The 26510-nt window shown below is 42.3% G+C and overlaps 1 protein-coding gene across 3 annotated transcripts in view; it reads right to left on the bottom strand.

Annotated features, from left to right (window-relative positions):
* Nucleotides 1-26510, bottom strand: part of KIAA0319L (KIAA0319 like) — a 123284-nt gene that overhangs the window by 6854 nt on the left and 89920 nt on the right. For all 3 annotated transcript variants that reach the window (XM_055137493.1, XM_055137494.1, XM_055137495.1), the window contains 10 exons: nucleotides 24679-24766; nucleotides 22085-22177; nucleotides 19896-20028; nucleotides 16749-16977; nucleotides 12349-12472; nucleotides 11248-11380; nucleotides 8876-9024; nucleotides 7304-7455; nucleotides 6837-6975; nucleotides 4864-5023 (listed from right to left, as the gene is read on the bottom strand). In XM_055137493.1, the coding sequence (XP_054993468.1) occupies nucleotides 4864-5023; nucleotides 6837-6975; nucleotides 7304-7455; nucleotides 8876-9024; nucleotides 11248-11380; nucleotides 12349-12472; nucleotides 16749-16977; nucleotides 19896-20028; nucleotides 22085-22177; nucleotides 24679-24766 (1400 nt within the window). The remainder of the gene's footprint in view (nucleotides 1-4863; nucleotides 5024-6836; nucleotides 6976-7303; nucleotides 7456-8875; nucleotides 9025-11247; nucleotides 11381-12348; nucleotides 12473-16748; nucleotides 16978-19895; nucleotides 20029-22084; nucleotides 22178-24678; nucleotides 24767-26510) is intronic.

The following is a 26510-nucleotide window of genomic DNA, read 5'->3' as shown; positions in this document are numbered from 1 at the left end:
AAGATACTGGTCCTCTTAGACACACAAACATCTGGGTAGATCTGGGCACTGTGACATTCTGGATCATTTAGTTTTCAATATAAATGCCTTTGTCTGTTTACCCCAAAGTAAGGTATAGACAACATCACTTTTTTAAGCTGGGCATGGTATAAAGTTTGGGAAACGTCTTCATCTGAGGCTTTATAAAAGTCTGCTGCACAGTGAGGCTAACAATGCAGTCCTATAAATCCCCAAATCAGAAATCTTTAACATAAAATATTTGTGGTCCATTTTCCATTATTTTTTCCAGTTACCTAAAACATGCTAATGGCTTCAATTTTTTTCTCTATCTGAATAGTTTCAATTTGTTTCATTAACCCTGAAATCTTATACATATATATATATATATGTATATATATATATTTTGCTTTTTGGGTCACACCCGGCGATGCACAGGGGTCACTCCTGGCTCTGCACTCAGGAATTACCCCTGGTGGTGCTAAGGGGACCATATGGGATGTTGGGAATCGAACCCGGGTCGGCCTCGTGCAAGGCAAACGCCCTACCTGCTGTGCTATCACTCCAGCCCCAACCCTGAAATCTTTATCATCTCTACCAACCATCTCTCCCAAGTGACCAAATCTATACCTGCATATGCTTGCTAGAACATCTACCCCTAATCTTCAATGACATCTCAAATCCAAATGTCTCAAAATAAGTTACAGTAATTAAAAAAAAAATCAGTGAGCACACATGCTAATATGCCATGATGTATACAAATGGTATCTTATTTAACTCTTGATAACAATTCTGTAATATAGGTACTGGTATTTTTACAAGTGACAAAACAGGTTCAGAGGTGAGTGACTTTTCCATTGACGTATTTAATACTAATGGAACAGGGCCCAGAAGTCAGCTCTGTTTGATCTACAACCTCCTGCTCTCCCGCCATAACTATGGAACCACCTCCCCCCAGGCCTTGCCTCCTCTAGTATTTCCCAATACATCAATTCAGGGCCAACCAGAAACCCAGGGACAACATGATGCTTCTTTCTTCCTCATGCTCAAGACACAGTGGGAACAGAGTGCAAGTCTCTGCACTGCTCTTAGGAGCACTCTTGCTCTTTCCACTGCTTCCCTCCAGCCAACTCCACCAGCCAGATCTATCTCAGCTGCCCATTTCCATATTTCTATTCTTAAGCTGCTGGGAGAACATTAAAAAAATGTTCTAGGTCTCGAGAGAGTGCAGTGGGTAAGGCACTTGCCTTGCATCCCCACCATTGCTCAAAGTCAGCTTTTCTGCAGCTGCATTTCTCGGCCTTTCCCACGCTCCTTCTCTGCCCACCCCACTCCTACCTTCTTAAAACTGACAGCCTTGCCTTCAGTTCCAGAGACAAAACATAAGACCATAGGTATCGATGCTCTCAAATTTTATCCTCCTCACCCGAAATTCACCCCTCATAGCATTGCCTTCTTTCATCTCCCAGCAAGCACGTGTCTCTGCGCTGCTGACGATCAGTTCACTAGGCCAACTTCCATCTATAACTTCCATCTCCCCAGCCCTGCCATTTATTTCTCTTCTGCACCTTTCTCTCAGACTGTAAAAATACCAAAGGAATTCTTTTCTTTGGAAGGTGTTCTTTCAATCTTATTTCCCTTACTAATTTTCAGCACTCACTTCTCCAAAGAGGGATCACACTTGCCATCTTTGTTTCTTCAAACCAAACCAAGAAATTGTCCTCTGCCTCCAATATCTAGTCACATGCTCAGGACAGTCCTGACCATGTGCTGACCACAAATCCAAGGGCTGTTTTGCATCTGAATCCCATGGGAGCCCCTGCTGCCTTCTCTTCCCTTACCTTTCAGCTCGCACCTGGGTTTCCTCCCACCTCTCTGGTCACTGTTTCTTAGTTGCAGGCCTTTTCTTTCTTTGGCTCCTTCTTAAATATTGGCGTTTTCCAGAATATTCTCTCCTCAACTTTCTTGACACTCCCCTAATTATGATTCATCTGTCCCCTGCACCCATAAGCGCAGAACTCCCCATGTGTGGCTCTTCCTTACACCTCAAATTTTGGCTTTCACTTGCTTTTTTTTGCGGGGGGGGGGGGTCACACCCAGTGATGCTCAGGGGCTACTCCTGGCTCTGCACTCAGGAATTACTCCTGGCAGTGCTCAGGGGACCATATGGGATGCTGGGAATCGAACCCGGGTCGGCCGTGTGCAAGGCAAATGCCCTACCCTCTGAGCTATCGCTCCAGCCCTTCACTTGCTTTTATCTAAAGAAACATATCCATAGGTAAATCATGATACACCAATAGTCCAAATAGAACTAATTATCTTTTCTCTAAAGCTGGTTCCTTCTCTATCCCTGATCTTAGTAACAGCATTCACCATCTAGCCAGAGATCCAAACAAGAGCCTCTCTAATGAGGCACAAACTTTCCTTCCCAAAACATCATCAATGGGGCCGGAGCAATAGTACCGGTAGGGCACTTGCCTTGCATGCAGCAAACCCTGGTTAGATCCGTCATCCCATATGATCCCCCAGAGCACTGCCAGGAATAATTACTGGATGCAGAGCCAGGAATTACTCCTGAGCACCACTGTGTGGCAAAAAAAAAAAAAAAAGTCAGAATGTTGTCAAGTTCTACCAATTTACTGCTAAATTTCTCATAATTTCTTTTCCTCTTCTGCTATTTTTAATCACTACTCCCTCAATTCAGGTTCACTTTCTACTGTTCTAGTCCAAAATCTTCCAACTAGTCTCTCGGATTACTCCATACTTTGATTCAGTCTCCACATGACAGATCTCCATTTATTCCATAAAATATATATATATATATATATTTTCCTTGTTTTAAAAACAAAGGAGACTGGAGTGCTACATCAGCAGAGAGGGTGTTAACTTTGCATGCAGCCAACCTGGGTTCAATCCCTGAAAACCCCATATGGTACCCTGAATCCACCAGGAGTGGTTTCTGAGCTCAGAGCCAGGAGGAAGCCCTGAGCACAGCCAGATGTGGTCCAAAAGACAAACAAAAATGAATAAAAACAAACAAGGGCCATGGATGTAGCTCAGTGGTACAGTGATTTCCTTGTATGTGTGAGGCCCAGGGTTTCATCCCTGGCATCTCCTGAATGAATACAAAAACAAACAAAAAAACTTCACACGTGTTGGGGTACAGTGGAAAAGGCAGTTGCTTTGCATGTTACTGATCTGGGATTCGATCCCCAGCATTCTATACGGTCCTTTAAGCTCAACACTGAGTGCAGAGCCAGGAGTAACCCCTGAACACTGTCAGATGTGGCCTCCAAAAAAACCAAACCAAATCAAAACAAAAAACCTTACATACATAAAATAAGCTAACTTGAATTTTCTTCTGTCTAAACTATAAAATCTCTACTCCTTGGCTTGCTCTTCATATACACAGCCAGTCTTATCTTTAACAGTGTCCAAGTGCCTAATAAACTCTGAACCAAATGACTTAGAGCTGGGAAAAGTAGCTCAAAGGGCTAAAGCACAACTTTGCATGCAGGAGACCCTGAGTTTCAATCTCTGCTCTGCATGGTCTCCTGAGCAACTTGCCAGAGTAGCTCCTGGAGATTGTTGGATATGCGCCCCTCCAAAAAATAATAATAATAATAATAATAATAGTAAAACAAATTACTTTTATTTAAAATAGGGGTCACACCCAGCAGATGGTGGGGTGGGGCACTCCAAGTGAAGATGGCTTGGTGGGGTGGGTTTGAGAGTTCCGTGCTCAGCCCCTGCAGGGCTCAGGGCTGTGCTGTAGCAGGGACTGGACCAGAGATCTACACATACTAAGCATGCGCTCCATCACTGAGCTACTTAATGTTTTCCCAAGAAAACCCTTTACTGGGGCTGGAGCAATAGCACAGCGGGTAGGGCGTTTGCCTTGCACGCGGCCGACCCGGGTTCAATTCCCAGCATCCCATATGGTCCCCTGAGCACCGCCAGGAGTAATTCCTGAGTGCAGAGCCAGGAGTAACCCCTGTGCATCGCCAGGTGTGACCCAAAAAGCAAAAAAAAAAAAAAAAAAAAAAAAAGAAAACCCTTTACTGGAATGCCCTGCTGCAGAGGCGAGATGGGGTGGTGGGGGATGGGGTGGGGGTGGTGAGAGGGATACTGGGATCATTGGTGGAGGTGAATGGGCACTGGTGGAGGGATGGGTAAACAATCACTGTATGAGTGACATGCAAACACAAAAGTTCCTAAGTTTGTAACTGTACAACACAGTGATTCTCTAATAAAAAATTTTTAAAAAGAAAACCCTTTACTCTCTTTTTTTTTAAATTAATTAATTTTTTTAAATAGTGAGTCACCATGAGGGTACAGTTACAGATTTACATATTTTCATGCTTGTGTTTCCCTCATACAATGTTCGAGAACCCATCCCTTTACTTTCATACCTTAAGATGGCTATTCATGCTGGTTTCCGATTTGGAACTTACCAAAAAAACCCAAAAAATACCCGCAGTTGTTTTTACTGCTGGAAAATCCTAGGGCTATCCCTGGCCCAATTCTTGTAAAAAATACCACTGCCTCTGTTTTCATTGTTGCAAACATTCTGTCCAATACACTGTACTGATGTTAAATGTGTACTTGATTGTCTCCCCTGGTACCCTAAGACCTTCAAAAACAGTTGTCCTCTGCCCTGGATCCAGTACCCTGGCGATAGTGTCTAGAGCAGAGCACGTTTTACCTATGCTAGAAGAGAAAAGTTCATCATATAAATGATACATGAGTGGTTCCGAGTGAGAGAGGCCACCCTTCTCTACTCACCCACACTATTTCTCAGCTAAATAGAGAAGCCCAAGAGGCCCTTGATCTTTCCTTTTCTCCCCCCATTCATTGCCCAGCTACCTCTGCTCCGTGTACGGCTGAATCTTTTGCACAATGATGTCGGAATCCAGCACCCCCAGGAGGACCCCAATCTGGCGGATGAACATCCCCTTCAGCCTCTCAGTTAGCTGGCTGACGTTGACATCCAAGATGATCTCCACCAGGTTGTTTTTCCTGGGATCTGGAAAGCATGTGGATCAGTCATGGCTTTAGAAGTAGGAGAGTTACAGACCTGCTGCTGTGTGTTTACTCTGGCACAGGAGAGTAAGGAGTGAGAGCATTCAGAAATGCACCGACTCCTTTCAAAAGGAAAGGGACAATGCTTAACTCCTGCTAATACAATATGGAAATGGCTTGAATGCTTGAACTCTGGGTTTCAATAGCAACCTGAAAATTACCACATATGCTGGGGATTGGGCTAAAGTGGGGAAGAAAGGTGAATTAGGAGAAGAAATTAGGAGATAAATGAGAAACATTTCAAGGTTTTTTTTAAAAGCTTCTCTCTAGGTGGTCAGGGAAATAGCTCTGCAAAGCTAGTGCAGAGGCTTTGCATATGGCAGGCTCAAGGTGGTTTGAGTGCTGTTTGTTTTTTGGGCCACACACCGTCAGTGCTCAAGATTACTCCTGACTCTGCACTCAAAAATCATTCTTGGCAGTCTTCAGGGGACCATATGGGATTCCGGGGATCCAATTTGGTTTGTCCCATGCCAGGCAAGTGCCCTGCCTGCTGTGCTATCCCTGGAGGCCCAGGCTTGATCCTGGCCCTGCATGGTTCCCTAAGCACTGCTAGAGGACCGCTGACCTCCAAAGCACGCACTGGGAGCAGCCTCTGAATACCGACGGTATGGCGCTCTGAAAAAAGAAGTCTTTGTCCAACTGGATTTGCTGAATGGTCCAGGTCAGCTATCTGAGCCATATCTGATTTTATAATAGTACGAGAGAAAATGTCTCTCTCAACAATCTTAGCAATATTAGGCATGTATCTGCCTTACAGATTTGCAAACAGTAAACACAAAAGAAAATCAGGCAGCCAAGAAACAAGGATTTCCTTAGAGCAATATCACAGCTGCATAATTACAACACTAACTCCGAGACCACTGCTTTACTTTTAAATATATCTTTCCCACACTTGAAAATTAAAAGTGATTATTCAGAATATCTAATTCACACACTTGGATGCACCATTCTCCTGGTCTGATGTATAATTTACATAATTAGCAGACTATCTGTGATCTGATTTTAAACACAGAAGAGGCTGTAGAGCATCTTGGCTGCCGTCCTTCATAGAAGTAGGACAAGGACTGGAAGAACTGCCAAGATCCCTTCCCATCTAAGACATCCATAGGTAAGTCAGATAACAAAGAGTGGCTTAAAGTTAATCAGATGCTTAAGAATTTATAAAGATTCACCCCACACCCATACCCTTCCTCCTAATACCAAATTAGCCTCAAAGCAAAATAAAAACAGTGCTATATCAGAAGGAAATTTTACTTCTGCAAACCTACAAAATGTAAAGGACACCAGTTTAATTAACTTTCCATAGATTTTCAGATAAAGCCTGAGGCTCAACGTATAAAAAGAAAGTGTTTTCTGCATCTGGGTGCTGATGAGACATAATGACTCAAGTTAATCCAGTGCTCAGATTCCCAAAACACCCTGAGTCTGTCTCATTAGTCACATGGAACAGAGAAAGTGCTGGCGTAGGGCCACAAAGGCCTGGCTCTGACACAAGTGCTGTGTGACGCTGATCAAGCCTTGCCCTCGAAGTCTGCTTCTCCTTCTGAGGTGACCGGGGGAGGTCTCTATTCCAGTGGGGACAGGACAGGCACTGTTAAGAATAGACAGTCTCCAAGGATTTTTCAGCATGGGGTTTTGAAATTGTGTTTTAAAACTAAACATGCTATTTGGCTCTGTCTATGTGGAAGGAAAGGGAGGCGAGCACTAAGGCCCTTGCTTAGCTGCTCCAGTAATTCCACTCAGGTAAATGAACTCACCAGGCTTCACCTCCACCGTGGTCCGGTCTGTGTCACTCTCACCCTTTGCATCAGTCACCTTCAGGTGAAATGTGTAGGTTCCCTCAACCAGGTTGGAAAGGAAGAGGATCGGGTGGTGGTCAGAGCGATTCAGCACTTCCTGTGGGATTGAACAACATGGCTGTCTATGCTGCAGAAACAAACCACACTCCTTCCACAGTCAGTTGCTGCTTCCCTCACACTTCTGCCCCCTCTGGCTGGACAGCCTCATCTCTGGGCAGTTTGGCTGTGAATAGTCACAGCTGCTGGGATTAGAAGAAACACTGGATTGTAGAGTGTCCTTAGCAAGACACTGAACTCATCTGAATTTTAGAGGATAATCCAGGATATGGGACCATGAATAGAAAACAGAGTGGAATTTCTGGCTCCCCCACTACTCCCCATCTAATCACCCTGTGCTGACCCTGTGCAGCTCCTGGCACACTCACCCCTGCTGCTGGGCTCCCTTCGTCTCGAGTCCAGAGGTAGCTGATGATTCCCTTGTCATCTGAGGACTTGGAGCCATCCAGTTCCGCTGTGTCCGTAGGCAAGGTAATCACCACATTCCCCGTTATCCTGGCTATAGGTGGCTTGTTTATTTCTATCCAAAGAGACATCATTTAAATAAAGTAACATTCTGGAAAAGAAATGTTTCTTCATGATGCTTATGGAGAAATTAAACATCAAAAGCACTGTAGGGGCCATGGATGTGGCTCAGTTATGGAGCACATGCCTGGTATATGTGAAGCCCTACAGCCTGACACCGTCTCCCCCCACTATCAAAAAAAGAGCAGAGTTTTAAGTGCCTATCCACACCAGCAGCTAAGAGTACAGAGGTTCAAATCTACTCTGTGCAGGTCCTGAGGATATGTTCTCCTGACACAATGTACAATAGAGAGAAGTTTTGTTTCCTTCTCTATACTCACAGCAACCTCCCAAAAGAAATTCATTTCTCTGCTTTGGAAGCATATATGATTGCAAAAAAAGGCTTAATTATAATTGTAGAATTATTGTTGTCATATATACATATTTCAACATTTTTTGATATCCAATATCATATACACGATACATACAAAGATGGGTAGATTAGATAGATACAAAGGCTTTCAAAATCGAAGTGTTTAAAATTTTAGCATTGGTTTCATCCATTTGATATCACAAATTCTCTTTAAACATAAGTTTAGGGGTCTGGGAGATAACTCTGGAGCCAGAAGCATTTTGCATGTGCAAAGACTCAAGTTCAAGCCCAGCACTGCCTGATCCCCAGCATAATTTGGTATAGCCCTCAATGCCACTGAGAAACACCAGGTGGCCACTGGTGGCCAGTGAAACACTTAGTGGCCCCCCCAACCACCATTGGGCCTGAATAGCACCACATCATGTCTGGAATTGAACTATCTGGCTCAGTTATCCAAGGATTGCCAGGAATGGTTTCTGAATTCCCCGAGCACTGTTTGGAAGGCACCTCCTATTAATTAAAAAACTAGTTAACATATTATCTAAATGGCTTTTTTTCTTCTTTACTTTTTTAATAGAGAAGAAGGAGGGAGGACCCTCTTCCATCCTGAGCCTAGCCTTGCAGCTTTGTTTACTAAGATGTGCGCCCAGTATTTATTGAATGTACTATATGTATTTGTCATCTGCAGAGTGGATGGTTTTTCCTACTATAAGGCCTCTCTCAAGTCCATCACTGACCACCATGCCTACAACCAGAGCAATGCCAATCATTTCTTGCTTCACGCTGGCCTAGTTTGCAAGCTCCGAAGTGTAGGAAGCTACAGGCAGGATCGTCATTCTAAAATCTAGCAGCAGGTGTCGCTGTAGCTAGTGATAGAGTCACAGAAACCCCAAGTCTTTGCAGTACAGAGGCAAAGCTAAAATAACAACTGCCTTCAACCCCAACCTTTTCACCACCCTTGGTCTTCAATTCGTTTTTGAAGCCAAGGGGGGGGGTGTACATTTGACAGTAATCTGACCCAAAGTGGCTGCTGCACCCACCCATAGCAGAAAGCCACTGGTACCTTCTTTAACAATGACATTCACAGAGCTCTGACTTTGCAGATTCCTCTCATCTCTGACAGTCAAGGTGAACACGTAGGTTCCCACTTGCAGCCCGGTCACGGTGGCAATGCTGCTATTAGCATTCTTGAGTTGCACCCCATCGGGTCCTCTGGACAAAGAGAGAAAGCAGAGGGTGGAGTTGTACCTGTCTGCTGCTCTCCTATCCCTGACTCAGCAGGAGAAGCAATAATTGCCTGTGCTAAGAACTATTGTTTCCCAGACCTTGAGAGGACATGTTTAAAAATATTTCGTTTATACAGAATGTCATTTGGGCTCAAAAATACAGGCTACCTGCTGGTCAGAAAATTCCATTCACCGGCTTTCAAAAACATCTAGCCTTATCCTTTATGTGAGTTTCTAGAACATTTGAACTCGTTTCTGTTCCAGCTTTAAAAGGAAGCAAGTACTCTGAGCAGGTCACTGATAAAAAGAGTGATTCAAGAGAGAAACTTCTGAAAAGCATTTCTGGCCCAGTAGTTGGCTCTGCTCTTGCCAACAAAGAAGAAAAATGCAGTTCTTAACCATATGCCAAAATCCCTTCTGATACAAAAAATCAAGAAAAGGAAATAGGCCAAGACTGCTCTCGGGGTAAAATCACATGCTTCTTTTTTTTTTTTTTTTTAAATTTTTAATTTAATTTTAATTTTTTTTTAATTTATTTATTTTTAACTAGAGAATCACCGTGAGGGTACAGTTACAGATTTATACACTTTTGTGCTTATACTTCCCTCATACAAAGTTCGGGAACCCATCCCTTCACCAGTGCCCATTCTCCACCACCCGTAAACCCAGTGTCCCTCCCACCCTCCCCAATCCCATCTCCCCCCCACCCCACCCTGCCACTGTGGCAAGGCATTCCCTTCTGTTTTCTCTCTCTAATTAGCTGTTGTAAAATCACATGCTTCTTAGTGGCTCTAGAAGCAAAATTCCCTCTTGCTTCTAAATAGGGGCCGCAGAAGACCCGGGACACCTTATACTTTTGTTTCTCTCTTGGGAGTCACACGGCAGAGGAGGGACCTCTTGCACAGGCTGAACATGAGACAGCCTGATACTCCCTTAAACATATAGGACAAACAGAGAAACTGGCAAACTTCTGGGCTTTGCTTTGTTTTGTGGGTTAATCATAGCCTCTGACCCTCATAACCCCTCCTTAAACAGATTCTCCACCATAAAGCTATGCTAAGCATTCTTTCTGCTCTGAACATTAATAATTTTTTTAAATGTTATTTATTTATTTATTTTTGCATTTTGGGTCACACCCAGCAATGCACAGGGGTTACTCCTGGATCATACACTCAGGAATTACTCCTGGTGGTGCTTGAGGGACCATATGGGATGCTGGGAATCGAACCCCGGTCGGCCGCGTGCAAGGCAAACGCCCTACCCGCTGTGCTATCGCTCCAGTCCCAACATTAGTAAATCTTAACCAAAATGTTTATTAGCTGTATCGTCAATCAACAATTGTAATTAAAAGACACCAAGTCGAGAAATAATGGTTCTCCAAAAGAGAGAAACAAGGGCTGAAGGAAATAATTTCTAGAATCCAACTAACCAACTGTTAGTCAAGGTGGTTTTTAAATTCAAATTATTATCGTTCCCAGCTGTCACTAATGTGTTAGTAAGAAAACCAAAACCAAAACTGTCTGTCAAATAGCCACTACCTTGGAAGAGAGAAAAGTTTTTAACTCTTCCTTGGAATTCTTTGCTTCCTATAATATCCTGCATATAACTTAAGACCCATTTCCTATTATTTAAGGTGAAAGAGCTGAAAGAAACTATGATAACCAAGAGTGGTTTGATTAGGTAACTTCAGTTTAATCAGGATTATTCTGGTTACTGCCTTTAGCCTTTGGCTAATCTAATTGGTAAATAATATCTTCAAGGACACAATAACAGAGTAATGCTTTCATTTTGTAGATGAATTTTCAGCTCTCCTTAATAGCTGTTCTGCCTCATCCTCCCTGCCAGCTATATCCAGTTAAATTTGAGCAGAAGTATTTTTCTGCTCCATTACCCCTTCCATCTTGCCTCTCAAGTGTAATTAAACTATGCATTTTAGCGAATGGATTGTACCTATAAAAGCACCAGAACCACAAAGTACTATCTGGGGATTAACTGATAGTGAGCATTCTTTATTCTGTACAAAATAATTATTTTATATTATTTTCTTTGAGTGGAAGTTTGGGATTACAAATATTTCTTTCTCAGTCAACCCCTTCCCCCCGCCTTGGATAAGCCCATACAAATGAGTAAGCCCTTAAAAAGCAAGTAAAACCTTGCTTGTCAAAGATCTGAGCCTTTGTATATGTGAAAGTTTTGTTCCAATACTCACTGTGTTTTTTCCCAAAGATATGAGGAAATTTTCTGATCGTCTGTGCTTTTGCTGCCATCCAGGGTTGTACTATCCACAGGAAGGGTCAGCTCCTTATCTGGCCCTGCATCTGCCTGAGGAGGTTTGTTGTTTTCTAGAAGACAGAGACTTGGAGATCAGAAGCAGGCACTTCAAATGGGAGAAGAGAGGAACCAACTGAGACATATCTTCTAGAAGCCATGAAGACTCTGCCTCTCTACACATAGAAACATCAGATACTGTGAGAAATGAGTATGGTGAAAAGGAACACAATGAAAACAAGACTGAAATATATTAAACAATTATGAAAGGGCATGGCAGAATATCTAGAGGCTATGCCAGGCTAAATTTAAAATACAAAGCTACAGAAGTTCAAAGGAAAGAGGTTGAGTAATAAGGTAGCACTTTCCTGTATAAGTAGACTTCAAACTCTACTTGGGAAGGCAGGGTCCTCCTAAAGGTACAATAACTAGAGCCAGAAAGATTGTACAGGGGCTAAGGAGCTGACCCTGCAGGTGACCAGCCTGGGTTTCATCCCAAAAGTAAGCCCTAAGCACCGTTTGGTGCAGTCTGAAAGCCCAAAATAAACAGTAGCACTGTAGCACTGTCGTCCCGTTGTTCATCGATTTGCTCGAGCGGGCACCAGTAACATCTCCATTGTGAGACTTTTTGTTACTGTTTTTGGCATATTGAATACACCACACGTAGCTTGCCAGGCTCTGCCGTGCGGGCGGGATACTCTCGGTAGCTTGCCGGGCTCTCCGAGAGGGACAGAGGAATTGAACCCAGGTCGGTCGCGTGCAAGGCAACCGCCCTATCCACTGTGCTATCACTCTAGTCCAAAATAAATAGTAAATAAATAAATGTACAATAACTAGCCAAGGTTGAGGGCATAAACTGAAGTCCTGTCTGTATGAGAAAAGCATGAGCAACATGAAAAAGGGAAATTGCCAGGACAACAGGAGCTGCCTTGGGCACCAAGACTGGTGCCTCCTGCTCTCCTCTCACACAGCTCAGAACTCAGAGCTCAGACTTTCTTCTTCAAGTGAATACGAGAACCAGCGCCAGAAGTTTGGAACTCACCAGGCTGCACGATCACAGTCACCTGGGCAGTGTCCTGCTGTCCAATTGTGTCGGTCACTGTGAGCTGGTAAGTGTAGTCTCCTTCTTGCATGGCAGAGAGCTGTAGGGTTGGTGTCCGAACACCCTAAATATCAAAATACAGAAAAAATGAAAAAGCAGACTCCCAGAATCACATCACAAAACAAGTCCTATTCAATTTGAAACGGTTTATCCAGTTTTCTAGCCCTAAGCTGTTACTGAGACCATTAACTCTCAGTTTCGCAACAGTAGCAAATGCAAAATGGAACACTGTAGCACAGCTTCACCTTCAAGGAAGCAGTCCTTCTAGATAGGAGGGTACAGTGGTAAGGGTTGTGGCATTGGAACTATATGTATCGTAAACAATCATGAACAATATTATAAAAAACAACCTCAAAAAAATTTAAAAAAAAAAAACTGATAAGGAGGAAAACAGCCCTCATCTACACAGGAGCAGTTTCAAATAAAGTCAGAGCTCTTACAAAGGAGTGGAATATAAGAGATTCAACATCATGATATAATCAACATCAGTATCTAAGACCCAAACCAGAAAGACCATTAGCATGTAATAATTTAATTTTTAAAACACTGTTCTTGGGGCTGGAGCAATAGCACAGTGGGGTAGGGCATTTGCCTTGCATGCAGCCGACCTGGGTTCAATTCCCAGCATCCCATATGGTCCCCTGAGCACCGCCAGGAGTAATTCTTGAGTGCAAAGCCAGGAGTAACCCCTGTGCATCACCAGGTGTGACCCAAAAAGAAAAATAAAAAACACACAAAAAAAAAACCCCAGTGTTCTTCCTAGTGAGGTCACAAAGTGATTCTAACCAAGCCACCTGAGTAAAATATGGGAGTTTTATGTAACACTATGCATCTGCTCATTTGAATAGTCTGTATGTACTGCAACAACAGAAAAATGTAATGCAATACTTAAAGTGAGGTGAACGTATGCTTTAAGTCATGCTTCCAATTGTAAATATAGGGCTGGAGCAGCAAGTAGGGTACTTGCACATGGCCAACCCAGGCTCAATCCCTGGCACCCCAAATGGTTCCTAAGCACCACCATGTTTCCTGAGTACAGTGTCAGGAATAAGCCCTGAGCACTGCAGGTATGCCCCCTTTCCAAAAAAAGTCTGTAAGTATATACTTGAGAATCAGAAGGAACAGCACAAATGAATTAGGGAAAACTTCCATTGCAGGAACTTTCCTTTGTAGTGTGGGTAAAAACTGGGAGCCTGGGTGAGGGATGTGGTTCAGTGATAGTGTGAGTGTGAGTCACTATGTGTGTGTCATTATGACTCTATGTGTGAGTCACTAGGTTCAATTCCTGACACTGAATGGTCCTTGGAGCAGCAAGCCAAAAGTAGCTCCTGAGCATGGCTGGGTATACTCCCAAACAAACCACATCAAAACAGAACCAAAAACTTGGTAGTCTGTGGGCTCAACTCAGTTTGCAGATACTTTGCCAAGGAATGCCTTAACGGAATACTGCACATAAAGACTGGGCTATTTGTCTTCTCTTGGAAAGCTGTAAGATTTCTTGCTTTTTGGAACCATGTTGCAAGAAGTAGCTACACCTGGGGAGCAGCACTGGTCAGGACTTTAGTTTTCCAGTGTGTCACAGCCCTGTCGATTTTCTTTATTGACATATTTCATGTGCTTGGTGAAAGATCTTCTCAAATATAAGATGCTCATAATCTACTCCAACTTGCAACTTGTAACAGCACTCACTAAAATTTGCACCATGTCTTTTTTTTTTTTTTACTTTTTTTGATCACACCTGAAAATGCTCAGGGGTTACTCCTGGCTCTGCACTCAGAAATTACTCCTGAAGTGCACAGTGGACCATCTGGGATGCTGGGGATTGAACCCATATCGGCCACTTGAGAGGCAAATCCCCTACCCACTGTACTACTTCTCCAGGCCCTGCACCATGTCTTTTGAACAGTTTGACTCTGGAGTCATCTGAAACAGCTAGTTTCTCATCTGTTGTTCTCCTACACAATAAACATTTTATTTTATTTATTATCATTATTATTATTATTTGCTTTTTGGGTCACACCCGGCAATGCACAGGGGTTACTCCTGGCTCTTCACTTAGGAATTACTACTGGCGGTGCTCAGGGGACCATATGGGATGCTGGGATTCGAACCTGGGTTGGCCGAGTGCAAGGCAAACGCCCTACCCGCTGTGCTATCGCTCCAGCCGGCCAGTAAAGTTTAGATGAAAGTTTTTGCTAGTGTAGAGGTCCTTAAGTTTCTATACTTTGAAAATAAATGTTCTACGCACAAATCTGACTTGGGTAATTAACAACAGAAAGTCCTAAACAGACATTTCAAGTGAAAGACATACAACAAAATGAAAAAAAGATGCACAACATTGCTTTATTACTAAGAATATGAAAATTAAAACCACAATAAGGGGCCAGAGAGTACAGAGGGCAGGATGCTTGCCTTGCATGTGGCTAACCCTGAGTTCAGTCCCAGGCACCCATATGGTCTCCTAAGCCCCACTAGGAGTGATCCCTGAGAGCACAGGTGAGTAAGCCCTGAGCATTACCAAGTTTGTGGCCAAAAAACAAACAAACAAAACCCAGAATAAATATGGCATTACTTTATATTGGTGAGAACAGCCTATGTCAAAAAGATTGCAAACATATTTTTTCAAGATGTAAAGAAAAAACTTTTTGTTGTTTGCTTTGCTTTTTGGTCAGGGCTTATTCCTGGCGGCGTTCCAGGTACATATGAAGTGCCAGGGATTGAATCCATGTTGGCAGCATGTAAGGCAAATGCCCTACCTGCTGTACTATCTCTCCTGCCCCATATGGATATTCTTTTTAAATAATAATGGAAATTCCATGATCCAACTATATAACCTCTATGCATTTATATAAAGGACATGAAAACACTGATTTCAAAGGATATTTGCACCTGATTGAACACAGTAGCATTCTTCAGAATAGCCCAAATAAGTAATCAACCTAATCACTCATCAACAGATGAATGAATAAAGAGGCTTTGACATGCAGATTCAATGAAATACTACTCTGCCATTAAAACAGATGAAATGATGCCTTTTGGGACATAATAAACAGACTGTGAGGTGTTAAGTTAAATAAAGTAGTGAAAGACAATTACCAGATAGTCTTACTCATATGTAAAATATGATATAAGTAGTACAATGGGTAAGGCATGTGGCCAACCTGGGTTCAATCCCTCGTACATCACATATAGTGCCCTGAGCCCTACCAGGAGTAATCCCTGAGCAGAGCCAGGAGTGAGCTCTGACCACTGGGGGGACCCAAAAACTTAAAAAATAAATAAAATTAAAAAATATATATATATGTATGAATTAACTAAAGCAAACCATTGAGAAATAAAAGCAACTACTAGATTCATGAAAACTATGAGAAAACAAGTATGAAGAGGAATGAATGGAGAAGTCAGAAATTTTGTTTTGTTTCTGTCTTTTGTTCTCTTTATCTCTGTTACAATGAATGGGGTTGCACACACTGACAGTGCTCATACAAGTTTCAGTACTTATCAGAGATGACACTCTTGCTTGCAGTGCTCACACACACTTGGCTACAGTGCAGTGGAGGTTGTACTTTTCTGCGGGGAGGAAGGGTCCTCAAGGCTCACTCCTGGTTCTGCTTAGGGATCACTCATGGGGACCTGAAGAACCCATCTGGGATGCTAGGGATCGAACCTGGGTTGGCGGCATGCAAGGCCTTACCTGCTGTACTATCACTCCAGCCCCAAGAGACTGCACACTTTTGTAGTAGTACCAAGGGACTAATGATAGTGCTACCATGATCAGTCCAAGCAGACAATCAACCATCCCCAGCCTATTGCTCTGCCAAGAGGTTTTGGTGGTAAACATGGTGAACAGCACTGGAACATGGGTGATGTGGAGGTGTGATGCTAAACTGACATTCCACAATATTGTAAATCACTGGTAAGGCGGTTTTTAAAATTAAAGTGGCAAAAAAAAAAAAAGGCTTTGGATATGAGGTCAGATCCAGCAGCTCTAACTCCTTGGGCAGAAAAAGGACAGAAACTATTCCCTCCAGTGACCGGAAGATGGCTTTGTGGCTTAAAGTGCTTGTCCATCAGGTGCAAAGCCATGAATTCAAACCCCAGAGATGCCCACAAACATGGAGGGGAACCCTCAAGGCTTTGCACTTAGGGGTCCCCAATGAGAAAGGGCCCTGAAGATGGTTCAGTGGTTTACAAAGAGTCAAATGTGAGGCCATGAGCTTGATCCCTAATGCTAAAACTGTACAGAGGTGATTCTGGTCTGCCCACAGTCCAGCGTCCTTGGTGAGGGGAAGGAAAACAAATTTACAAAGATAAAAGGAAACTATATATACTATATATACCTGCATCTCCACAACTTTCCCTTTGCTGCTTGGGCTGAGTGACCATTCATAGCTGCTGATGCCATGATCATCAGTGCTCTGGTTCCCAAAGAGGGTAATAGAGTTTTGGGGCAGAGTAATAACTTGAATGGGACCAGCATTGGCCACAGGAGGGTAATCCACAGCTTTGTTCACTGTCAGGTTTGCAGTTGTGGAATTGGTAGCTCCATTAGAGTCTGTAACAGTCAAGCTGTCAAAACAGAAAAGAAGCATACAATCAGGGATGGGCTTCAGGAAAGAAATAAACATGTGACAACTGAAAATCAAGGCTAAGATGAAGTACCAAGGTGGCTGGGTTACTTGGTATTACCTATTCTTTTTTTAATACTGGAAGACAACACTAAGGAGACGTTCCAGGTACTTTGTATCTAAATCCTCACAACAGCTCTCTAAAGCACTACACTCATTTTACTCTTTACATATATTAGGAGATGGAGGCAGAGAGAGGTAAGTTGCCTGAACTACCTTACCCCCCCCCCCCGCCGCCCATTTTAACCCAATTTTCATTAAGGATAAAAGTAGTGTTGTCAGAAGGGATCTGTACCCAGCATTTTACCTCCTACAATAGTTGCTCTGCTGCCTGCTGGTAGCTATATACTAAAACCTTTTCAAAAGTTGTTGGATATGATCTTTAGAACAATCACAGAGCAGGTATCATCGATCTTACCTTACAGGAGGCTTTGAGAGACTAAGTGGCCTGCTTGCAGCTAGAGTGAGACCAGCTGCAAGTCTAGCTCTCTGACTCCAAAGCTCAGAAACCAACTCTTAAAAATAGATAATCTCTGGCCCCTATTCCTGGAGGGTTCAAAGATGCTGCAGTAAATAGAGCACTCTGCCTGCAGGAGGCTCTACCATGATTGTGACTCAGCTGGGCTCAGATCACACAAATGGACATCCTGGGCAGACAGCCTCTCGGATGGACAAGGAGGGCTGGCTCCAGAAAGACGAGTCTGCAAATGCAAGTGAATTCTCCTACGCAACAGTTCCACAGTTTGTGCCAGTATGAAATAGGATTTGCAAAAAGGAAAAAATTGTTCATTTATAATAGCACATTTTTACCTAAATTATGCCTTCTAGCTAAACAGCCCAAAGCTTCTCTTGCCACCTCAAAATGTGAGCATAAGCAAGCAAGCTGGTTTGGGCTCCTTCCATTTTTCTGACAAGAGGAAAAGCATTGAAAAGACAAGGAGTTTGTTCAAATCTTGCCACAGAGCCAGGTGATCTGTGAGGTATTATCCTACAATTTTGCTTTTTTTTTACTGATGACATTTAAGGGATTTGGGTATAGTCTTTAGAAGAACACAGAAACATCAGACATAGAGACTGCAAATAAGCAAACATTAGACAAAAGAGCAACCCACAGAACTTTCCCCTCCTTTTTCCAGTTCCCTGTTATCACAGGTTGTATCACTGTATCACTGTCATCCTGTTCATCAATTTACTTGAGCGGGTGCCAGTAACATCTCCTTTCGTCCCAGCTCTGAGATTTTAGCAGCCTCTCCTTACTCGTTTTTCCCAATGACTGGAGGCTCTTTTCAGGGTCAGGGGAATGAGATCTATTATTGTTACTGTATTTGGCATATTGAATATTCACAGGGAGCTTTCCAGGCTCTTCCATGCAGAAGGAAGAGCTTTTATGTACACCATAAACATTTCTACATATTTGTACGGAAGTAAATTTTCTCATGTACATTTTTTTTATCAACTTGAAACAAAACTGAGGGGAAGGTAGAGAGCACATAGCTCCTGCCCATACCCCTGCCCCCCCCCAGCCTCATGCTAGCTTATGTGTAAGTTTGACAAACAAGTCACCAAAATTCTATTTGTCTTGTTATTTTTTTTTTTTTTTTGGTGCTGGGAATTGAACCCAAGGCCTCATACATACAAGGGGTTTACTCTACCACTGAGCTGTGTCAGTGCTGATACCTTTGCACCCAGACCATCAATCCAGTTACTTTAGTGAATGTCTCCGTTGTTTCTGTTCATTAATAAACCGGTCCTGACTTTTTACTTACAAATACATTTCACAGGCTTTATATATTTTTTGGTGATAGTTTTTTGTTTGTGTTTTGTTTTTAGGTCATACCTGGTGGTGCTCATGCCTTACTCCTGGCTCTGCACTCAGAGATAACTCCTTATCAGGTTTTGGGGATCATACAGGATGCGGGGAATCTAATCTGAGTTGGCTGCATGCAAAGCAAGCACTCTACCCACCACTCTGGCCCATTTTGTGGTAGATTTTAATCTAGACCCTCCCTTTTTTGTGTTGTTGCAATGACCAGGGACTACACACTTAAGTGTGATGCTCTTGGGGGTTGCACACCTGGCTGCATTGCTTGCACATGAGCTTGTTAGGGTAAGTAGTCTGGTAGTTGGGCTTTGTATATCTCTGGCTGCAGTGCTCATGAGAGGTCAAACACATGGCTGCAAGGCTTGCACATGCGCCTGCCAGGGATAGCATACCAGGCCACAATGCTCACACACTTAAGTTGTAGTGCTTGCTGGAGCTAAATACTTGGTTGTGGTACATGGAAATGAAACACTGTTGTGGCTCCCCTCGCCCAAAATAATGTAGAGATGGAAGAGTGCCAGAGTTGGGGGAATGGCCTATGGTATATTTGTTTTTTCGTTTTTTTTTTTTTTTTGGGGGGGTCCATACCCGGAGATGCTGAGGGGTTACACTTGTTTTTTAATAAATAAAAATTATTATTATTATTATTATTATTACATTTTGGGGTCATACCCAGCGATGCACAGGGGTTACTCCTGGCTCATGCACTCAAGAATTACTCTTTGCATGCTCGGGGGACCATATGCTGGAGAGTGAACCTGGGTCAGGCACATGCAAGGCAAACGCCTCCCCCACTGGACTACTGCTCTGGCCCCTTTAGAGGTTTTTTCGTTTTGTTTTATTTTAGAGCCACACTTGGCTGTACTAAGGGATTACTCCTGGCTCTGAATTCAGGGATTAGACCTCCAAGTGCTGGAGACAATAGAGGGTGCTAGGGATTGAACCCAGGGTAGTGGCATAGAAGGCAAGTGTCTTAACCACTATACTATCTCTCTGGCCCTGGCCTATGGCATATAGAAGACTGGGTCCTAATTTACCTGAAAGTGTAGTTCCCAGGGACGAGCTTGCTCAATTTTAATATGGGTGTATCTCCAGAAATCTTCTCTTCTCTCAGAGGTCCCTTTAGTTCTTCCCAATGGTACTGGACGATTTTATCATCATCAGTGCTTTCTTGACCATAAAGAAATAATAGTTAGAACACAAGATTGTTGTATCTCAGTACTTTGCCAGTTTATACAAACCAGGGCAACTATTCAGAGATTTGAGTTAGGAAAACTTCATGAAATTATACACTAGCTCCCAAGAGTATTTCTTCTCTAGAAATATTGGGTTATTCTGCCTGAGAACAGACCCCTGTGTAGTTTTTCAAGGATTCTAACAAAAACAATCTCTGGTTAAATTGCTACTGTATAAAATGAGAAAAAAAATTGTTAGGGGGCCAAACCTGGAGGTTCTCAGGGCTTACTCCTGGCTCTATGCATAGGGATCACTCCTGGAAGTGTTCAGGGGGATGAAACTAGGATTGACCAAATGTAAGGCAATCACCTTAACCTCTACTCTCTCTCTGGCCCCAAGACACCATTTTATAAACATGTTAAATGGGTTTGAGGTCTTAATATGTCAAAATTTCATAACACATAATAGAGGTAAAGATATGGAAAGGAGCCGGAGTGATAATACAACAGGTATTAAATGTGTCTTAAATGTGGTCAATCTGGGTTCAATCCCTGGCATCCCATATGGTCCCCCAAGTCCTATCAGGAGTGATCCCTGAATGTAGTGCCGGGAGAAAGCCCTGAAGCACCACTTTGTCTGGCCCAAAAATCAAATAAATAAATAAATATGTGAGAAAGATGTCTTCTCAAAATTCATCCTGGAAGCATAACTTGATATAATCTCTATAAAGAAAAACTTGGCAGCAATTTACCTTTGCATATGCAATTCCACTTCTGGGAATTTATCTATAGGTACACACATGTTAAATGTCATGCTTAGAAAATATGGTACCCATTGTTTGTAATACCAAAAGGCCTCAAATAATATATGTGGTCACTAGTATAATACTGAGTGAAACATGCATGCATACAATGAAATTATGCCTCCATACAATAGAAGGATATGTATTAAATGAAAAAAAATGCTTCATGCACTGATTCAGAAAAATTGTCCAACATATAGAAGCAAGTCTCAAATAAAACAGTGTGTATAATGTGCTATCATTTGTGTAAACAAGGGGATAAAAATTATGTTTCCTTATATATCCACAAAATATCTCTGAAAAAATACCACTGGTAGTCTAGAGAAAAACTGGATAGTTGGGGGAAAAGAATAATAATGCCTCATTTCACTATACACCTGTACATATTATTTAATTTTAACCTATTCCAAAATATAAAATAAAATTGAACTATATACTATAATGTAAAATGGTATCTTTCTACCAGTCTCACAACTGCTTCTTTCTGTTCTCTTACCATTCAACTGCTATTCTTCTAGCCTCCTCTTCATATTAGAACCATCTACAAGAAGTGCTTAACTCTGGGAGAGGTTCCTCTGCTAAAGCAGTGACTGCCAAAACCCATTATTTGGAGCTAAGACTATCAAGTAATAGGGCTTTAATTGGTCTCAAAAGAAACCATACAAATACTTTTAGAAGAATAGGCCTGAACCTCCTGTACTTCTGTAGCAAGATCAATGGTAAAGACCCTAAACTCTACTCAGGTCACCTATTGGTGCCACTTGAGGGTAATTTGTTAGAGAGCCCAGGCAAGGGTGTAGAGTGCATTCTGTGGTTCTCTCCAGGAGAAGGCTGACAAAATCTTGTTCGAGAGCAATGCCTGGTAAGAGCTGCATGATCAAATTGCTCAGTTATTAATCTTGCCAATATAGGCAAAAGCTTTACTTCCATAACTAAGCACTACAACCCCATCTCAGAAAATCTGACAACCAACAAGTTCAACTAAAATAATGCTAACTATATGCATAGTCCAGCTTTATACGTTTCAGAGATGATGTGTTACTTCAACAAGCCACATGGGGGATTTTAACAAGAGCCTACCAGGTTTTTTACTTCTAGTCATTTACATCAGATAACTGGTCTTCTGATGTAACATGGTCAAGAAAATTGGCCTAAATAGAATGTCCACACAGCTGCCTAAACCATCAGAGTTTTCTAACAGTAACAGTCGATGTTTTTCCACAACATAATTCCTTGACAAGTACTCACGGCTGCCGTCAATGACTGTGGAAGTGATTGGCAGAGCGATCTCCTGGAACTGTGGGGACACAATGGCTACAGGAGGCCTATTTTTACGGGGCTCTAGAAGATAAAAACCCAAAAGAAATTAGAAGAAGGAATTTGTAAATTATAGGAGGAACAGAGCATATCTGTGAATTATAAATCAGTTTCCATCACATAATCTAAGGTTGAAGCATTATCACATGAGGAAGTCACAAGACAAGGTTGTCATTCTAATATAAGACATTAGTGAAAAGGCCTCTTCTAACCATCCCTGCTCATTCTCTCAATATGTATGTGCTAACAAGTTCATGGAAAGAACTATAGCAGCTAGTTGACTAAACACAGACATAAGATTGTAAAATAGGATTTCTGAAATCTTGCCTTGCAAGCAAGTTGTCCCTTGGTACAAACTGTGTTGAAAAGCTAACTGTGATTTCTCAAGCATCTTGATCTGTGAGAGGTGACTAGGCCTGAATGATGGGAAGGTCACAAATCACTCTGGTTCACCTGAATGACTCTGTACTCCAACCCAGGACCTTTTCTTTGAGAAATGGTCTTTAAGCTGAGCACACTTTAAGGTGAAAGGATTACCCAAAGTACAAAATTAAATGGAAGAGAAAAAAAAAACCCAGTTATCAACAAAGACAAAAAACAACATTAAGAATTTGTGACAATGTATATTTATCAACTCCCCCCAGTTTTCTAAATATGCAAAACAAGATACTGTGCTATTTTCAATGTAATATACCAGTGGTAGATCACTTGAAAGAAAAGTGGGATTCAATTTATTTATTTCCAAGATGAATGAGAACTGACAGGGTTTAAATGAACTCTGTGCAAAGACACGCATTTTACTAAAACAGAAAAGACGCGTCACTTGGCTTATTTGCCTGCATACTTCTCTTAGTCTCCTGGCCTTCTGTCTCTTAATTACAACACAGGATTCTCTCTCTCAGCATGACCCACTTGGAATTAAGTAATTCTCAGGTGAATAATCTATTGCTCAGACCATAACATGATATAGGTCATGATATTTCCCTGCTGAGCCAAGTGTTCCAACTAAGAGCAAAGTATATACTCTGACACCTTTATCTTTCACAATATAGTAACTAGTAGATATATTAGTAATATATTAATAAATACATTTTTTTTAAAGAATGGGAATTTTATTTCTTGGGGGGGGGGGACTGGAGTGATAGCACAGTGGGTAGGGCATTTGCCTTGCATGCGGCCGACTTGGGTTCAATTCCTGCCCGAACAGCAGAGCCTGGCAAGCTACCCATGGCGTATTCAATATGCCAAAAACAGTAACAACAAGTCTCAAAATGAAGACATTACTGGTGCCCGCTCAAGCAAATCGATGAACAACAGGATGGGATGACAGTGCTACAGTGCTATATTTTTTGGGGGGCTACACCCAATAGTGCTCTCAGCTCTGTGCTTGAGGATCACTCCCAGTGCAGCTCAGGACACTATGTGGTGCTGTGATCCAGGCTCCTGCATGTAAAGCATATGTTCCAGTCTGTTGAGCTCTTGCTGGCCCCAAAGTGGAATTAAAAAATTTATATGATGGGGCTGGAGCAATAGCACAGTGGGTAGGGTGTTTGCCTTGCATGCGGCCAACCCAGGTTCAATTCCCAGCATCCCATATGGTTCCCCAGCACTGCCAGGAGGAATTCCTGAGTGCATGAGCCAGGAGTAATCCCTGTGCATTGCTGGGTATGACCCAAAAAGCAAAATAAAAAAAAAATTTATCATGATATTATTATTTTGATTTTTGGGTCACACCAAAAGTACTCAGGGCTAACTCCTGGTACTATAACACAGGGATCACTCCTGGTAGGACTCTGGGAACCATATGTAATGCCAGAGATTGAACCCAGTCAGCTATGTACAAGGCAAGCCACTTACCCCTGTACTGTCTCCCACTTTTAAATTATTTAAAATTTTTGGTTTTGGGGACACACCTGGTAATGCTCAGGACCTATATCTGATTATGTGCTTGGGGGTTGCTCTTGGTAGTGCTTGAAACCACCAAGTGCCAGGAATCGAACCAGAGCCTCCCACATGCAATACATGTGCTCAAACTGTTGGACTAGAGGGACTGAAGCAATAGTAAGAAGGTAAGGTGTTTGCTTTGCATGTGGATGACCTGAGTTCCATCCCCGGAACCCCTTCTGGTCCCTGATCCTGCCAGGAGTGATTCCTGAGCACAGAGCCAGGAGTAAGCTCAGAGTCCTACTGGATGTGGCTCCAAAACAAACTAACAAAAAATTCCCTTTCTGGGCCAGAAGCTCAACAGATTTTTGTTCTTTTTTTTGGGGCCATACCTAGAGACATTCAGAGCTTACTCCTGGCTCTGTGCTCAGGAATCACTCCTGGCAGCCTTGGGGGGACCACATGGAACACAGGGCTCAAACTCAGGTCAGCCAAGTGCAAGGCAAGCACTCTACCTGCTGTATTATCTCTCTGGCCTGCAGAAAGGGAATTTTAGAACCCTGAAGTCATAGCTCCATCTCCATCTCATCTTCCACACAGAGAGAAATGGGAGACAAAGCTAGAGTTGGGGGAATACATACCTGGTTTGACTGTTACATTTACAAAGCCCTCCCCGTGGGCATTTTGACCATCTACAATCACTTTGAATTCGTATAGTCCTGGAGTGAGCTGCAGAAGCGAGAGATGATGTTTTAGACAACCACAAAGATCAACAATTATATTAAAAATAACATATCTTTGAACTTTCCTACATTGAGCCTTGTACTGAGTGAAACAGTCTTATTCTGTTTGCTAAATGGAAAAAGGTAAACTAGCTGAAGAGATGAAATAATGAACTATACATTAAATATGTATGTGCATATAAATACAGATCTATATACATATAGAGTTTTTAATGTGGATCTTATTACTGACTCCAGAACAACAGAGAGAATTTCAATATCTCTGTACTCCCATTTTCTTTTCAGAAGAACATTAAGGCCCCAACTATCCTACTTTACAGAACATGAAATTAAAACAATCATCTCTGCAAAGAAAACATTTTGTAAAATACCAAACAGCTCCCAAATATCTGTATATTTTTCCCTCCTGATTTCCACTAACTGTATGAACATAATATAAAAAATAATCACCCACAATGCCACTACTTAATATATCAATTAATCATATTTTTCTTATTTTCTTCCAATCCTTGATAACATACCAACAATCGCTTTAAGCAATTATTTTTGGTCAACAGACATTTATTGAGAATAAATCATGTACAAGTAATTGTGTTGTGCTAAGATTCAAGTTTAAAGATGAAGTTATTCCCTACCTTCAAGGAATACCTATGAGTGGGAGATGGGTGTTCTACAGCTAGAACCCAGAGTCTCAAACATGCAAAGCATGCATTCTCACTAAGCTACAGGCCTAGGTCCAAGGACCTCGTCTTTCAATGGTTTTCCAATTCTAGCTAAAAACAATGACTATTTCAAACTTTTCGTTGTTCTTCCATTGATTTGGCATGAACATTTCTTCATTACAATACTTTATTTGGGGGGGAGGAGGGTTTGGGGCCACACCTGGCAGTGCTTAGGGCTTACTCCTGGTTCTTTGCTCAGAGATCACTCCTGGTGGTGCTTGGGGGACCATATGAGATGCCGAGAATCAAACCCAGGTTGGCCACATGCAAAGCAAGTGCCCTACCCTCTATAGTAATGCTCCAGTTCACACAATAATCTTTTTGAAAGTTGTTTTTAGCAGCTGCAAAACACTATATGAACAAAAATGCATGCTTCACCTAAATATTTCACAAGTCAATAGGTATTATGGTTGAATTTCCCACCCCCCCTCAGGTTTTGGTCCACAATGGGCACTGCTTGGGTGTTTCTTCCATCAATGCTTATGGACCAAGAAGTACTAGGGTTTGAAACCCAGAGCTCTGGTATGCAAACCAGGCAGTCCAGTCCCTTTGAATTATCTTTCTGGCATTGTCTCCATATTTTTAATGTTACAACTCATGCTATGATGAAAAGTTTTTACAGGAAAATGGTTTTATTTTGCTTGTGTGGTTTTTAATTATCTTTTTTGAAAAAAAAATTTTTGTAATGTTAACTGACCACGCATAATGTTTTGCTTTGTTTCTGTTTTTTGGGTCACACTTGGTGATGTTCAGGGGTATTCATGGCTGTATTCAGGAATTATTTCTGGCGGTGCTTCAGGGACCATACGGGATGCCAGGTATATGAACCCAGGTGGGCTGAGTGCAAGGCAAGTGCCCTACCTGCTGTACTTATCTCTCCAGCCTCAAACTACCTTACTATTTTCCTTTTTTGTCTTTTTGGGTCACACCCAGCTATGCTTAGGGGTCACTTTTAGCACTGCACTCAGGAATTACTCCTGGCAGTGCCGGGGGGACCATACAGGATGC

The sequence above is a fragment of the Sorex araneus genome, chromosome 5, assembly GCF_027595985.1.
Source record: "Sorex araneus isolate mSorAra2 chromosome 5, mSorAra2.pri, whole genome shotgun sequence".
Taxonomy (NCBI): domain Eukaryota; kingdom Metazoa; phylum Chordata; class Mammalia; order Eulipotyphla; family Soricidae; genus Sorex; species Sorex araneus.
The sequence above is the reverse complement of the archived record's forward strand: the minus strand, read 5'-3'. Positions and strand labels throughout refer to the sequence as shown.